Source organism: Aythya marila, assembly GCF_965140915.1.
Source record: "Aythya marila genome assembly, chromosome: 5".
NCBI lineage: Eukaryota > Metazoa > Chordata > Aves > Anseriformes > Anatidae > Aythya > Aythya marila.
This window is the reverse complement of record NC_139046.1, coordinates 60,019,678-60,037,237: the sequence shown is the minus strand read 5'-3', so window position 1 is coordinate 60,037,237 and position 17,560 is coordinate 60,019,678. Positions and strand designations below refer to the sequence as shown.

The window sequence follows — 17,560 nt, the reverse complement described above, 5'->3', positions numbered from 1 at the left end:
ACTGGAACAAGCAAAGGGAAAAAAAAAAAAAAAAAAACACATACCAAAAACCTGCCTCATCAAGCAAAAATAACCCCAAAACCTGGTACTGACCCTGTCAAACTGAAAACTTCTGACTGAATTTGATTTTTCCAACACAAAAGTAATAATGATTTATTTAACTTCTTTTTCTTCTTCTGAAAGTTAATTTAATTTCAGCAATTTCTTACTTTGTAACTGTTTGAGAAAAAGCTGACAGTTCTTGATTCTGCCCTTCAATTTCTTGGAGAAGTGCATTTTCTGTCAGCAAACCAGTGGTCCCATTGTCTTTCTGCAAGTCAAAGAAAATACAGTGTTTAAATAACTGCTAACATATTCCTAGAGCCTACAAAGTCACATGTAGCAGACAGAATTTCAGATACCTGGGGTTTATTATTAGTTTTGTCTATTTACATAGTGAAAAAAATGCATCATTATCAACTTGAAAAGTACAGATTCACTGAACTAAAGAGTTCCTTAAAGAAATTGATTTATGTGACAGTATCAATACTAGTTAAGAGTAAGTTGCAAGCAAAACAGCTCCTGAGCTCTCAGCAGTGAGCAATTACAACAGGCACTTGGCCACACTTTGCTGGACGTGATGAGGAAGGCAAACGTTTTTCCTGCATTTCTGCCATTCAGCCTTCAGCAAGGAGCCCCACAAAGAACCATTACACGCCAGCTCTGACTACTACCGCCTTCTCCTACAAAGCAGGAAAAGATAAATCATACCCTGGAGGGAAGCAGCATGCAGAACACAAACTGAGGGCTCATCCAGGGGTATCGAATTAGCGCTGTTTTAATCCCTTACGCCCCACGAGCCACCAGCAGCTCCCAAAGGTGCAAACTAGAACACATCTAGAAGGGAATTAAGTAGTTGAAATACTGAACAACTACTTAACCAGTACATGGGTTGTTTATTACAAGCTGACACCATGAGCTTAGCATCTCATTTCATTAGACAGTACCAGGCACCTGACGGAGTCATGGCAGGCTGAGGTAAGGCCTCACTAAGGCCTCACGCCTGGACCACCCGTAGACTGGGTTTTGCTCAACAACTTCACGTTTACGTATTACAGCATTCACTTAAACACGACAATATACACAACCAATACGTCATCTGAATTGCATTTCCATCTTGTTATTCCAGCTGAAATGTTGGGTTTATGAGCAAAACGATCAATTCTGCGTGAGCGGGCATTGGTCGGACTATGGCAAGTGACAAGAGCGGGAAAGCTACAAAGCCTGGAAAGAGATCCAGGAGCAGGCCTGAAGTTTCGAAAGCTTCGTCCTAACATCATGGATGAGTTGTAGCACACAAAAATAACTCCTGGCCAACTGCGTAAGACCGCTGACAAACCTGTGCTATTGTTTCCAGCACACGTATCCTTTATGCAATCGCACAAGAACAACAAAAAGCCCCACAAGGAAACAGGAAGCCAACACACCAAGCCAAAGGTAAACACCCTCGATAAAGAGCCAGGGAACTGCTGGGCAGAACTTAGCACAAAGCTCCCCAGGTCCAAACCCAGCAGCTGCTATACAAGCAGTGCATTTTCTGTTACAAACGTTAGATTTTCTGTGAGAAGTTCAGCGATACCAAGGAAGCACCCAGAGCACCTGACAACCCAACAGCAGAGTACAAAAGCACCACACAAAGAGATTCCTTAAAAAAATGAAATTCAAACATAATGAGCAAAGGGAAAAAAAAAAAAAAAAGTTCATTTGGTTATCCATAGTTCACCTCAGGGGCACATCTGGATGAGGAGAAAGATCTGCAGTTATCACAGACAGGCTTTGTTGGGAATGGCCTCCTACTTACCTTTAAGAACATTAAATACCCACTTGCTTCTTTAGTTAAATTTCAATACTCGATTTTGATCATTTTCTTGGAAAATAGTGTCAGGAAGACAAGCTTTGGTAAACTACAAAATTTGTTAAAGCCCACTGAAGTCCCGAGGTGGGTGACTAGGTTCTCGGGCTACCAGCAGGATGTGAATTTCTTTACGTTCCAGACGAGCAAATTTCAGAGGTGCAAAAGCTATCAGTCAGCCAGGAAATAACTCCTAAGGTAGGACTTCAGGCCAAGCTAAACAAATAGCTACCTGACACAGAGGCCTCTTATCAGCACAGCCTGCAAAAATAGAAGTGCCCTGCAAATACAATTTCCCTTAGCATTCAAAAGAAATCCCACCACTCAGTAAATGACCAAAAGTCAAATTAAGTTAGATCCCCCAAGTATATAAAGCTTAAAGGCTCTGTGGAGAGGAATGGTAGAGAAGACAACATCTACACTAGGACAAAACACCTCTGCTTTCAGCAAGGAGAGAGATGAGCACTGAAGTATTTAAAGGGCAAATACCAAACACATTGATACTTTACCAAATACGAAGCAATCCTTCTATTGGTTTAGGATATTAAGTACACAATGGAATCAAAATACATGACTAGAAATTTTGACTAGTAGATTTGGTTAAAGGAGCAGTGAAACTATGAGGTGATGCAAGAAAAAAGGGATTCAGTTAGGATACAAGACTTCAAAAAGTACTTTGAAGGAAATACGTATCTGGAGGAAATGGGTTAAAATACAAGAGAATTGCCAAAAATAGGGGCTATCTAGAGAGCTCAGCTTCATACTACATCAGAAGGAAAGTTATTTAAACTGGAAAAAGTGAGGATGCACATGCCAAGCTAAAGCAACAGGTTAGGTGGAAAGAGATCAGGTTGAGGGGCTTGGCATTAAACATGAGACAGACACAGCCCTGCTGGTAATTTATAGCTTTGTTTGCCAGCCAACATTATAATACAGACTAGAACTGGCATATTATACCATAACGTTGGCTTAACAAGATTCAGGTACATTAGCTGACCACAGGATCAATATATGCTCATGTGATGCCATCATGAATAAAGCAAACACAATAAATATATGAAGCAGGATGCTTCTCCCAGTGATGAATTTATTCATGCCACCGTACAAGGCATTAAGGTACACACACAGAATTAAAATTCCCACAAACCACCTTCAAAAAGGAAAAAACAGGAAAGAAGCTACCACACAGGAGATTGCACTGAAAGCTGTCAGAAATTTCTTATAACACATTGAGGGGCAAATCAATTGATTTGACACCAAAATGGATCTTCATCTCAAGTTGCTGCTGTTTCACTCTGTTAAGAAGAAAAATTTGCTAGGAACTAGTTATAAATGTCTTTCTGATGAAAATCAGATGACTAAAAAGCAGTGAGGGCTTGGAACAGCCTTTAAATCAGAAGTAGCAGCAGGAAAATAAAACATGTTTGAGAATTTGATGAGCTGGATAATGTTTGTAAACAGCATGGGACTGGACCTGATGAACAGGGAAGACCCTTTTAAATCCTACACTCTTGAAAGAATTTATGGGAAATGGAGTGGGTAGAAAAAAAGATTTCATTCAGCAACCATCACTCCGATATTACCTCCTACAGACAGCGCCTCAGAAGCACCGATCTGGGCAGAAGTTACAAAACAAACTTAGACCTGAGATCTTCACACACATCATTTTAAAAATGTGAAAGAAAAACAAAAAGTAAAGGTTTATTTTTATTTTTATTTTTTTTTTGTCTTTCTCCACTGGCTGTCTTAGACTTCTGCCAGAACACTGACAGCTAGCCCAGAAAAACAGGAAATACTCCAAGTCAGCAGCCAGCAATTTCACCTCAATGGAAATTCAGACATGAAGCTCCAGCCCGGTGGATATTCCTTTTCCTGGGGGGAAGAAATGGCCCAGTTTGGGGTGGGAGGGGTGGGAAATAAAAGGAGCAATTTGGAAAACGACCTTGACTGGCAGCAGTTGGTTTTCCAGCTTGCCCCCAGTCTGCTAAAAACACTTAGAAAGACAATACGTAAGATTCAAAACAGCTGCAAGCCTAAATCTCCCAGGCAAACAAACCTTTTACTCCCAACCCCACTTTCAGCCAGTTTCTCCAAACGGGATTTTTCCTGCCACCACCACCCTTGCCAGGGTGTAGACTTTTCCACTGAAGACTTCTCCTTCTGCCTCTGCACTCTCTCTACCAAAAAAAATAATAAAAATGCCCACAAGTATTCATACTCACTTTCTAGTGAGGTGACTAATATTTTATAAAGCTACGTCCTATTTTATGGTGGAATTATCGCAAAAACAGGAATTTAAAAATGTAGAAAAATGAAGTAATCTGCAGCCACTGACTGGACTCTTACTGGGATAGGGTAGGACGTACTTTTGAGGGCACAAATTAGCAGAAGAGACAACCTACAAAGTTGTGATCGCTGGACTGTTTATCACTGCTATATAATTTAAATAGAAACTGCACGTGCTCATTGTCCAAAAAAGAAGAGTGCTACAACCAAAGGTAGCGTTGACATTTTTATCTTGAAATTTTAATGCAAATGACTGCGATTCTAGAGCAGAGATGACCTTTTTGCCCTGCTTAAGGCAAACAACCTGACGCCAAGAAGGCCTTCCCTCTTCCAGCACAGAGCTACAGGGTTTGTGACCCAACAGCCCCCATCAGGCATCCCACCTTCAACAACAGCACATCCAGAAAGTTTGGTCACCATCTCTCCAGCATTCCTGCATGAAAGGAAAGATTTACGCCTACAAAAGAGAATTACACTGGTCCTGCGAAAGATTGCAGGTCATAGTGGGAGAGCAGAGAACTGTTTTAAAACAAAGGCAGTATAGTCAAAGCCAAAAACAGGAAAAAAAAAAAAAAAAAAAAAAAGGCAAACAAAAAAACCACACAGCTTCAAATATAAGGTGGAAAACCTGCTATTCAAACATGAAGATAAACCCTGCTCAAGATGAAAGCTCTCAACATCTAGCTCCCTGTCTTTATTTTGTAGCCTTGCCTGATTCACTCATGAATTTAAGAATTTATGTAATTTAAATACTTCTTTGCTCTACAGGCTATTTCTTTTCTGTAGTGCGTTGAATACCAGCAGTTTCCCTGGTAAATTTGGAAAGATTACACACAATCCCAGTTATTTTTGGATTTAGTTCAGTAGGAACGTTCAATTTTCTGAGTATCCATATGCATATGTCAGTAACATCACATTATTTGGACACACAAGCCCAGTAATACTTAACAACAGAACTTAAGGTGTCTTCAAGTACTGTGATTAATATTTAACACCATACCACTACCTAAAAACACTGATTCGCTCACCTGTGATGTTTGGCCCTGTAACTTTGCAAGCTGAGTCGTTCGCATGTTTAAGGACTGGCTCCTTGTAACTGTTGCTCCAGCAGATTTCCCATTAATTTTTCTTTCCAGATGACACGTTACTAACAACTTTTCTTCCAACAACACAGCGTCCCACGGATCTTCAGCTGTCAAACTTGAAGCCATCTCTCCATCATCCTCTGCCTTATATAAAGTCTCCACACTGTCCACCTTTGGTTTACTTAGGGGATCCAAATCTAACCAGTCAAATTTACTGATGTCCCTGCAGCTTTCCGAGGCTGGGAGGTCGGAAACTGCAGACTTTATAGCAGTCATTTCTAAGTCCGTGCTTGACTTCCCATTTTTCAGAAACTCCGAGGTGCTTGCAATTTTGTCAAACACTTTTGCCATTTCTGGTGTAAGCACTGGAGGGTATATAGGTAGGCTTCCTTGCGGATGGAAAGGTGTCGTAGCTGCCAATGGATATGAAATGTATTGTGACTGCCTTGGAAGACCAAGATAAAGAGGTTCTCTAGAGTGATAGGAGGACATACTTGGATGGAATCCGTTCTGAAACACACCAGTCTGTTTTGTGTAAGAAGCTGAGGGGTAAATAGGAGGTAAAGTGCATGTCACAGGTGCTGGTATCCCAGGCGTCCACTGTCCTCGCTGAGCAGCAGGCCCAAGATAAAATTGTGAAGACAGCGATGGGCTCAAAATAGGAGTTACTGGTAACGTGGGGGCTTTACTAGCTTCAAAACTGTCATCCAGCAGCAGTTTCTCTAGCTCGGCATGAGTGAGCTTCTCTATGTCGATGGTACTGAGTTTATCTTCCATTCTCTTGGCATCAGACTCTGGAAACACCATGAGGTCGTGGTCCTGCTTGTTGTGTGTCTGTGCTGTTTGCCTGGTGCTGCTTACCGAATGAAAAGTTTGCTTGTTACCTCTTTCCTTCTGCATCTTAGCTAATGCCTCAGCTTCCATCTGCAACGCCTCCTCTTTGTCCACATCTTTTGACCTCGCAGTTGCCAAAGAAGGCGACGAGCGCTGCTTAAATCCATTGCTGCTGGATATCTGGGCCATACCGCGAGAGCAGATGTCCATCGAAAGAAGCAACACTTCCCTCGTACTGCTTGGCTACCCTTGGCTTCGGAATAGATTCAGCAGCTCTGCAAAGGAAATGAAACATGAGAAAACCATGCAAGAAATCATATGCAGAGAACTACTAAGCCATACACCACCAAATTACAAGGTTGCACATGTAATTCAGAAACCTAGAGCAGAAAATCTTGAAAGAGAACAGATTTTTTGATCCAAGTTAAGAGAAGCCACACAATTAAGCTCACAGCCTTAGCATTTTGAAGGACGCATCTGTTTTTCTTACTAGCTCTTCCCAGTAGGTAGAGAATTACTTAGTTTCTTTCTGCACCACTAAACCTCAGACAAGGAAAAGGCGTATTCAGGTACCTAAGGGACTTCAGATCTGAAGCAATTCTGTTCCCTTAGCCAGCTTCAATCCCGGAAAAATCGGAGTTGATGAGATGCTAGTAGAGACAAAGCACAATCTGGAGGACTTCCAGTTTATTTCAGTGTACCACAACAACAGAATTGGCAAACTGGTCACTGCACCACGAATACAATGCTCATGGTTACGATGCTCGATGACCTTACTTCGTTTGGAAAATTGAGTTCTTCTTTACCCCCTCAACCAGCAAACAGCACTTATGAAGTGCTATTCCTTGGACAAGCAAGATAAATTATTTAAGTGCAGCTGCTCATTAAGTAATTGCTTTAATGGCCCCTTGAAGGAAGAGTCATTCACTTACGTAAGGGAAGAAACTCTGGAAGGGTGCTTTTGCTCAAGGCCAGCTCCAAAAAAACACCATCTAACACTCCTCCAGGCCCAACCTGGTGCTTGGTACCACGATACTACTCCCCATACGCACCACAGTATCTATGCCTCTGCATTAAAACAACCTTACAACAGATCATCACAAGAAGTTTGTTCGCTCTCCTTCTTGTTTCTGCTGCATCCTACAGCTGTCACACACAGCGGGCTTAGCGTTGCCTCCACGAGGTAAGCTGCCTTCCAGCAACAGCTCGTAGGGACATCAAGCAGCGAGACAGAAATCATGAATAATGAGTTTCTGCTGGGAGGCTGACACAAGCAGCAATCCTCAGTAAAACACAGTTTCGCTGAACTAGATGTGCCCTCTCCATGTAAATCAGCACGGCTTTAAGGCGGGCAACACGCAAATCAAACAGAGTAAAAGACAAATAAATTATTTGCAGAAAACACAGATAAAAGCTGCCTTTGTACTCCCTTGCTGTTCATACCCATCAGAAGTTTGTTCTCCTTGAATCGGGCCAGGGATACGTGCTTCAACCACAACGCTGCACTGCTGCCGACCCGCCGCACAGACAGCAAGATTCTTCGCAGATTTCTAACAGATTCCTTAAATTCTTGAGGCCTCTGGCCAAGCTTTTGTTTCATCTACTTGACTGCAGTGGCTTGTGCTGTGAAGGCCAGACCCCTTCACAAAAGGCCTTACATGCATTTCAGTGACGCCTGATTCAGGCCAAACCCCTCAAAAACCATTTCTAACCACCCTCTAGAGATAAACTGTACCAAAAAGGTGACGAAAACAAGAGAGACATTTGGATTTGTAATGCCTACAACACGCTCCTAGGTCAAGCATTGCGATGTCCCCTAGAAATGAGGAATATTTTGGTGCTGAGCACTGAAAGGCTCAAACAGAACAAATGGTTAAGACCGATGTGTACAACATATGTCAAATAAACATCTGTGCTGACAAGTTCCTGCTTTCCTCGGTGTATTTCAGACAGATGCTAATCACTGAAACAGTGACAGGCCAGCAAAGGTAAAAACTGAGAGCTACACAACTCAACTCCTGGGGAAGAGAGTCTCGAAGAGCCTACTCGTGTGCATCCACTCCACGAAATGATGATTTCCAACACAGACAAAGCCCACTGCAGAAGCAGGCAGCAGCTCCATTCCCTTCTGGGACGTGAGGCTGCACAGCCTGACGTTCATCAAAGCCACGACGAGTGCCATCAGAAAGAAATTCATGGAGGGTTAAAGCCACTCTGCTCAACTTCCAGACGCAGGACCACCCTGCGCCTCCCAGTTCGTGAAGTTTCCCCAATTATTCCTACCTGGCTTTTGCAAGAAGCAGGAGCACGAAGCGCAGTTTCTGCAGCCCGTAGGACTACTGGGAACTTTTTGGGCAGCGACTCGGCAGCACATTATCAGCGCGTTCTGGTGCTGCCTGATAACTGCAGCAGCACCAGCAAGTCGTTTTTCTGAAGGAGAAGAAAAACACCGAGACCATACGGCCTTCACAGCAGCTATATATAAACCCAGGAACAGTAGCTTTGGCTCCTGACGAAGGAGGAAACCTCCTTTTTCTGCTGAACTCGACAGCTTTGATCTCCCTCCTCGCCAGGCCGTCTCCCCCCCTCACAACAAGGCAGTGTTTGAGCGCGCCGGGCCTGCAGACGGACACGCATTCCTCGGCGCTGGGAAACACGGTGCACAGCGACTGCAGCACACCCGCCCTGCACACAGGGAACCCCACTCTCCCCGTAGCTGCTCATTTCTTTTCCAAGCTCACTCGGCAGTGCTGCATTTCTCTCGGTTCGGTTGCACGCCTGCACCGGGAGAAACCTGGAGCGCTGATCTGAAGATGAGGACCATCGCTTGTTATCTGGAAATCTGAATCAGGCTTTTATTTTTTCAAGGCAGACTCGTACAGCCTCGAGTTTGATCGCTTTATTCGAGCCTTGTCCTCAGGACAATTCTAAATCAGACCAGTGTGTAAATCTCTGTCCCACCTGATAAGCAGACTGCAGCTTTCAAACACTTCAAAATTAAAAGCATCTGATAACACTGCAAGAGTTTTAGCAAGACCTGATCCTGCACACCGGTTTTAAACAGTGAATTCATCACCTGATAAAAGATCAGAAGAAAAGCTCCCTAGACTTGAGGATCATTAAAATAAAGGCAAGCCTAGTTTTAATGCTAATGACACGGCGTCTCGGTTAACGTTTTCCCATAAAAAGATGAGCTTCGCTTTGAACTTCTGGATTTGCAGCCATGTAAATTCAGAGGCAGACAGAAAACAAAATGTAAACTTCTCCAACACTTAAAAGGAGAAGGGCAAACTTCACCTGCACCACCAGCAGGATCTCCCCAGACACTCCAAAGGTTTCGGTTCAAATCCCAGAGGTGGGAAAGGGCTCCCTGAGCCACGCTGGGAGAAGTCATGGGAGCTTGCAACAACTGGGAGGCACTGAAAAACCTGGAAGTAATCCTTAGAGTCAAGATCGTTCTCAGCTCAACTACTGCACGCTCTATTTTAAGCCACGGTAAGAAAAGAGGTTCTCAGCAAAAAGAGGTTCTCACCTTCAAAGGCACAATGCTCTTTCGAAATCCTTAAGGAACGGGTCAAACGCTTCCCAAAACAAAACCAAAAACCTAGGAACGCCTGGAGGGATTACAGTGGAAGGTTGAAAGCAATAAAACAATCCCCTCCACGCCTTGCTTTTCCCAAAATTTGCAGCAGAACACATGCATCCATACTTTGTGTAACATCACCACGCCTGCCTGGCCCTAGTGGTCCCTGATCAACACTGCCTGCTCCAACATCTCTTTACAAGGAGGTCTAAAAACCTCAACAGCTGATTTATGACTTCTTACGGCTTCCTGACTGAAGGCAAATCCCTCTCTTGCAGTGAGACAGGGCACCTCGGAGCAGTATTTGCTGGAAGTTTTCCACCAGCTGCAGGAAAGCAGAAATCCACAGGCCTTTCTCTGGCTCGCGCCAGGCTGAGCTTCCCTAAAAGCAACAATTCCTCGGGAGCAGTTTTGAGTGCATGTGTTCAGAGTGCAATGTCCGTTTGCTCAGCCATGTACCTGTTTATTGCCATGCAAACTTATTTAACAGCACAGTGCTTATCAAGGGTACAGCAGCAAAACTTCATAAACAAGAGCCAAGAAGCAGCAGGCGTCTGACAATCTCCTTCGTATCAAAGCCTCTGAACGGGATGAAAATTAATTTTAGAGCAGATTCTCACTTGCAGAGGCTTACATAAAAACAGAAAACATTTACCTGCGGACCACTCCAGCACACGTACAAAAATGAACCAGGAAGCAGGACTTTCTAATGAGGAATTTAAAGATTTTTTGGTAAGGAAAATGATGAGAATGACATAGGGGATGTCACAACTTCACTGGGAGAGAGACTCAGAAAGTCTAACTCAGTTTCCTCCCTTAATAAGCAAGGACCACTTCATTAGAGACAAATCCCAGCACCTGGAGCAGAGGTAATCTCACCATCTGCTCGTGACCACATTGACATTCTCCTCTACTTCAGCTGAGTTGCACAGCGATTTTCTCCTCAAAAACAAAAAAAAGGCAAATGAAAGCCAATCAAGTTCTGTTTGTTTGTTTTTAGCAAGCTATTTGTAATTTGTTCTAGTGCTAAACAAGCACAGAGTTCATACTACTTGCAATTCACCCTTAAGAGACACTTTATAGCCATCACAAATCAGTTCCAAAACTCCCTGGAGCTCCAGCACTAAATACAGAAGCAATGATAACATGCCAGACCATTTCCTAAACTCCTTATAAAGTAAAGCCTTCACATATTGTAGGCAGAGCTTCCTCCAAACAAGCCCAATTTTCACAGTAACTCCCTGTTAAAATAAATAAATAAATAAATAGATGTAAGGCATTTGCCTAATCCTGAATAACAGCTAACTTAAAAATTAACCCATCTTGCCTGCATACCAGAGACAGTAGCAGTTTTGTGGGACAGCAGGGGGAACTTCTGCAAAATAAGACAGGAGTAACATACTATGGAAAGTACTAGTCAGCTGGAAAGGAATTCATAGCCAGGCATTTGCCACAGCAGGAAAACTCCTTAGCAAGAAAAAAAAAAAAAAAAACACACAGGAACTTGGTCATTCAAAAGCCTCCCTGCCAGGTGCATTCAGCTTGCTACTAAGAGAGAAAACTGCACCCATACTTCGTCGAGTCAGTCAGATGGGTTACTTACAGGCTTGCCAAGGCAGCGTGTGCATTTCGGAGGGGGGCAGAAAGAGGCTGGGAAGGAACTAGGACAAAACGCTAGCAGAGAAGAGATCCTGACAATGTCATCACCACGCATGAAGTGAAAACAGAAGAGACAGAAGAAGCAGAGAAATCATCCCAGCAATGCTTGAGAGAACAAAGGCTTTGTTTTAATTCACATTCACGCAGCAACCAACGAAGCAGATACTTTAATTCTGGAATATGCATTAAGCTGGGGTATGACTGTTTACCCCTCCATGCATCTAATAAAATAGATATTCCCAGGTACCTTGTAAATTAGGAAATAAACAGATTCTTCAGCTGCGTGATGGACTGTGCACCGAGCACAACGTTGCTATTAGGTGGTTTATCACTCCTGTCCTGAGCTTATGCTCCTTCCTTTTACATCATCACTCTCCACACAGTACGGGAACAAGTTACTTGTTAGAAAGGTCAAGTAACCTAAGCAATAAGGACATAATCAGACCCATCTTCTTGCAGAATAAATAAATAAATTATATATATATATATATATAACAGCAGCTGTCATAAAATACTTCCAGCATCAATCCACTCATTTACCTTTTCTGTTTCAGTTTGGAAGAACTTAATGGACTGCAGCTACACCTGCTAAGAAATACAAATAAATTATGGCAAACAAATTGTAAAGAATTTGCTGACAGCCACGCAAGTTCTACAACAATCCTTTCAGACAATAAGTCCTTTTTTTCTTTTTAAATACTTTTAGATTTAGATTGCAAGCTGTTCAATAACGTGTGCACAAGCAGCGAAAGGTTCGTGTTTCAGCTGCTCTTCTATCCTGCTACCTCTCCATTGACACTCAACAGCTTCTTTAACACACTCGTAGCCAAATGAGAAGATACCTCCTCATGGATGAGATCAACAGCTAACTGAAAGGTCAAATCCATCTCAGTTCAGATCGTATCTATAGAATTTTTGAAGCCACTTCCAGTAGTTTAAATAAAGGTACAATTTTAATCGGGTGCGAACTCTGACCCAGCACTTTCCTGTTTCACTCGAGTCGTCCAGGAGAGCCTCTAAACACCTCACCAGCTGTGCTGAGACCAACAACCACGCCTCTTAGCTGAGATTTTAAAAACTCATTTACATCCAGGAAGTACAATTTCATCACAAAGCTTCTGATTTTGAGAGCTGGATAAGAATAGGGTGTTTCTAATACCAGAACCAGAAACTTCCAGGAATACTCCAAGGACTTTCGGTACTGGCAACAAGTTTCCCAAAAACCCCAGCCTCAGCTGCTTCAGTGTTTATAGGAACACTTAGGAACTCCACGACTTCAAACTATTTTCATCCACACCACCGTGCAAAGGCTCTCGATAAGGCAAACTTTCTAAATGCAGAATCTTGATCTTGGATCAACTTTCCCAGACAGCGCTCCAAGAAAGAGTCCAGCACAGTGGTCCAGCCAAATTTCAGCAAATTTCAGGCAGCTGTAGCTACCTGCATGGGTTTCCTGCTGCCCAAACAAAGTTTTTCTTCCCCTTCTCAAACCACTGGCCTGCACCCTCAGCCCCTGCAACCCGCTCCACCAGTAGGTACCTGCAGATTGGGTCCAGCACATCTGCCAGCTTCCCGTAAATGTCTGTGCTGTCACACTCCTCCCTTCAAGTTCTGAACCCAACAACCATTTCAGCTGTCTGTTAAAGAGTTACAGGCCTTAAAGAGAATTAAATCATTGTGCATAAGTTGCATAAAAACGTGCCACCCAACACAGCCAACAGTGGGTGCTGCGGCTAGAGACAGCAGCAGCGTGAGCTCATGATACGGGACGTGGAAGATTTATCACCAGAAGAATCGTTATAAATACTCAAATCACCTCAAAATGCCCTTAAAGCCAGCCAGCTGAAGGCACAAATCAACAAGAAACATGACGCTGCTTTCACTGGCTGTACAACCACCTCCTACACCTCCGTATTTTGCCCTGTTTCGTTCCCAGCTCCCTACCACCACACCTGCAATCCCGCTCCTGCTGCGCAGCATTTGCTGAATGCAGATACCAGAAAAAGCAGTAACGAAACCGATGGCATCCCAGGCGATTTCACTCCGATGCACTTGGCCAAGATTTTTTCCATCCCTCACAGCCAAGCCTATTACCAGCATTGTTTGACAAAGGCTAAGAATTTTGGTTCTGTTGCAATGCTGCTCCTTGCAGAATAATGCTTTCAGACCCACTCCCTCTGCTTCTTTCAGAAGTTTGTTTTTAAAAACTTCTTACTGACTCTTCTGCTTTTCAACCAAGTTGCACTTTTTTTCTGCAGTTCACCCATATTTTTCACACGCTTTTCCCAGTCTCTCTTTTTCAAAGCACACCTGAAAACCCACCCATGATGCAAAATACTCCACACAGAGTCAGCACGAGCTGCTGGTTTAAGGTACGGCTTCCTTTTAAGCAATGCCAGTGCCCCAAATACTTGGATTCCCCACCTGAATAATTCGCTCAGTAATCCACGATTTGCAAAGCAATTTTACTTCAAAGCAGCACTTTCAAAGCAGCACAGAACAATTCAGATTGCAGTTGGCCTCAGATGGTCCCTACCTCAACCTCCTGCTCCAAATAGGGTCAGTTATGAGAAGAGTGCTCAGGCTCTACCCAGACAGCAACAGCACAAAGTTTAATTCATAATTAAATTCATAAAAAATTCATAAAGCACAGGCCTGCCCACAGTGGGGCACGACAAACCATCCCCAGCATCCACCTGTAGAAGCACTTCCACTAACCCTCGTAGCAGTGATGTGAAGAAGCCAAATATCCTCTTCCGTCAAAAATACACAAAGTCTCTAGGGGTGGGAAGGACAGGGTAAAAGAGGAAAGAAATGTTTGTGCCATCCAATTACTTGAAAAAAGATGTCCAAACACCATAGAGCCACGTACGGCTTTACAACACAGAGTTAAAAAAAAAAAAAAAAAAAAAAAAAAAAAAAAGTTTCTTAATTTATATGCCTGAAGTAAGCCCTCCAAATATCCTCCTAATTTCACAAAACATCCAAAAATGCAGCAAAATGCAGGAAGTTCACGATGCGAAGTTCAGTAGCTATTATTTAGGGAGAAAACTCCCCTGCAAAGTTCCTATCCTGTTATTCTGTTCGCTGGCTCTGCATCAGCGCACAGGATATTCCTTTAACATACCAAAACCATTAACAGAAGATGGAGAGAAACCCGTGTCACCGCAGCTCTGTCCTAGGCTTACCTCTGCATCACCGTGTGAGCACCAACCTGCTGGCCTAACCAATGCAATTCTGCTGCAGTAGCCGAATTATTTCTACCACTTGCTCCAGCAGACAAGTCTCCCCTTGGGCAGGAAACTTGCACGGTTTCAGCTACAACCAGCAGATGCTTCTCAGTCACCAACCTGGTATGCATGGAAGTATTAAACACTTGTTAATTACTGACAAAACAAATGCACTGTTTACACGGACCTCTTAGCTTTACATATTAAAATGCTTATGAGGTTATTTGAAGCAAAGAGCTTTTTAAGAAATAAACAAAATCCACTACAGTGCACTAGTAGAAAAGTAACAGGACGGCTACACTGGGTCAGGCCACAGGTTCACCTCGCCCTTAACTTGTCTCTGGGTGGTTTCAGAAGGGCATAGGTGAAAAAAAGTTAAACCAGGACAAGCAAGCAATGACGTTTCCTCAAAATCCTCCTCCAGTCTCCACTAATACGCTGCTGAAGGAATTCCTCAGTTAACTTGTCTAATATTTAACAACCGTGATGGGTTCTTCCTCCAGGAATTCATCCAACTGCACGTCGGGCTCGGACCACCTACCTCGTAACTCAACACTGTCACCAACCTGAGCAGGAGGGCAGATCAGCTATCACCAACCTGTTCCTGATGCATCTTTGACAACTCCTAACATCACCAGCAGCACTGAGACCTACCAGCTGCAACCTCTGTGCAGACTAAGTTGTTTCTTCCAGGTTATCCTGTGCTAACCAACCTGTAGATCAGAACAAGCGACAGTCTCGACGCCACCTGAGTGTCCCATTTTTAATTTTTTTTAAATGCATCAACAAAAGGGGCGTCAGAATTTTAACACCAAGCACCTAAAAACTAGGAGGTACACAATATGCGCAGGCATCTCTCTCTCTACTTCAATTTCTGAATGAAAGCATTCCTGAGTGACCACCGCTTGGAACAAACTGAATTTACTCTAAACAACTGCAGACTGCATTTCTACTGAAAAGCAGAGATCAAAGCAGCACTTCTCATAACTTTAAAAAAAAAATAAAAATGTGAGCTTTGAGGAAAGCATTTTATTCAAAATCACTTATAGAATAAATGAGGTTCACCATTACTGGCATGCTTAGAAACATTTCCTCCTTCACTTACTTGCCCGGTCTGGAAACAGCTTCTGCATTCTTCTGCAGAAACCGACACCCCAGCAGCCTCCCCATGCACAAAGGGCTGGATGAATGCTCCGTGAGATGACTGCTGTTATTGACCATGGCCGATAAAAACTGAACTCTGCTTCTGGTAAGTAACTACACGTCACGTCCCCATCGCAGGAACGTTTTTACAGTTATGTTGCTGTGAAGCAAGCGATTTACGTTTGTACCGCTCTCATTCATTTTTCAATTTGTTGCATTACTCTAAAAAATAAACAAACCCACCCCGCGGTTATTTCTACACGAACTGCAGACACTAAGATGCAATGCTTTAAAATAAAAGTGGAAGAGCTCTATCTGAACGTCATCAAGGCTGACCTCCAAACACATGCTATGTTACGAATTTTACTCATGTTATCCTCACGGTGCCCTACCAATTAATGCTATTTCATTTTCCTTTCTTAAAGCTTCCACAGGACGCCCTTCACATTGATCAAGACTTCTAAAACACACAACGTGCAACCCTGCTCTGCTCAAATTCAAGCTCTCCATGGGATTAGTTTTTTCTAGTTAGTCCTATTCTAGCCTGGTTTGGTCCAATACCAAAACCTAACACAACAAAACAAACCAGCAACAAGAAAACACCATCTCAGCATTTTCACGTTTGTCAGCAAAGTTCTGATTCAAGTCTCTCCAGCTACACAGCAGGGACAAATAAATAAGAGCATCGGGGTCACCAACGTGTCCTCCTGCATCTGTCCTGAGGAGCCTGGCTGGCCTCACGCAATGCTCCCCAAGGAAAGAGGAACTTCAAGTCTTCAAAGCAGGATTACTACAACCGTGCTCAAGCAGGAGGAGTTTACTTACATAAACAAGCAGGAAGAAGGAAAGTTTTCGAGTCTTTTTGAGACCTTGGAGGTGTATTTTTTTAGACCAACAGCCACCTTCAGGTGAAAGCTCACCGAGGGGCGCGCAGCACCACAGAGGCACAGGCTGTGGTTACTTTATGGACTTCTCAGCACAAGGCCACTTGCCTCCGAAGGCTTTATTCCCCTTCTCCCCTTGGCTTTACCCTCTCCACAGCTCCCTCCCACCTTCCACATATTCTCAAGAGATTTGCCCGAGTCTCCCTCGGCTTTTCGGCTGAAGGCGGGGGGCTCCCCACGGCAGCCCCCCGAGGCACCGCGGCGTTGCCTTCACCTCCCCGGGAGGCTTCCCCGGAGGCTTCCCGGAGGCTCCCCGGAGGGTTCCCGCAGGGTTCCCGGAGGCTCCCCGGAGCTTCCCCGGAGGCCGAGGCTGTGGGAGCCGCGACCCCCGCGGGGCCCCGTCCCGGAGCGGCGCCCTGCGCCCCGTCCCCACACTCGGCGCCTACCTCGCAGCGCCGCCGCCCCGCGGCCGCGGCCATTCCGCTTCCTGCCGCCCGCCGCCGGGCTCGCAGCCGCCCTCCGCTCCTTCCTCCGCTCCTTCCCTCCCTGCTCGGCTCCCTGCCTGCCTCCCCTGCGGCCCTCCCCATTCCCCGCTCCTCCCTCCTTCCCTCCCGCCCGCCATGCGCTCACATCCGGGCCGCCTCCCTCCCTCTCTCCCCCCCCCCCGCCATTTCGTCCCCTGTGGGGACGAGCCCCAGACGGTGCCCAAACAGCGCCTAAAGCAGAAGGCGCAGCCGAAAAGGAATTGATGAGGCCGAGTCACAAGCACGTCCCCGACTGCGATTTTCCACGCGATTATAGTTAAACCCTGTGGCTTCCAAATCCAAGCGTCTGCTGTAGGGGAAATCCTGACCGGGCACCAGCAAAGCCCTTGCGAGGCCAGCACTTCGAAGTGTTAACTCAAAGGATGTTCCTGTAGGAGCATCATACCGTGAATCTTTAATTAGGCAGATTAACGAAGTTCT

At 44.4% G+C, this 17,560-nt stretch overlaps 1 protein-coding gene across 4 annotated transcripts in view; it reads right to left on the bottom strand.

Moving 5' to 3' along the window:
• PIK3C2A (phosphatidylinositol-4-phosphate 3-kinase catalytic subunit type 2 alpha) overlaps positions 1 to 17,560 on the bottom strand; it is a 51,149-nt gene that overhangs the window by 28,164 nt on the left and 5,425 nt on the right. Inside the window, exons 1-3 of one of the 4 annotated variants that reach the window (XM_082761698.1) lie at positions 17,042 to 17,148; positions 5,206 to 6,371; positions 210 to 310 (exon numbers count right to left, since the gene is read on the bottom strand). In XM_082761698.1, the coding sequence (XP_082617824.1) occupies positions 210 to 310; positions 5,206 to 6,306 (1,202 nt within the window). In that variant the 5' untranslated portion in view covers positions 6,307 to 6,371; positions 17,042 to 17,148. Of the gene's footprint in view, positions 1 to 209; positions 311 to 5,205; positions 6,372 to 8,379; positions 8,516 to 14,526; positions 14,654 to 17,041; positions 17,149 to 17,560 lie in introns of those variants that run through there. The other 3 variants (XM_082761701.1, XM_082761700.1, XM_082761699.1) reach the window with 3 other exon arrangements.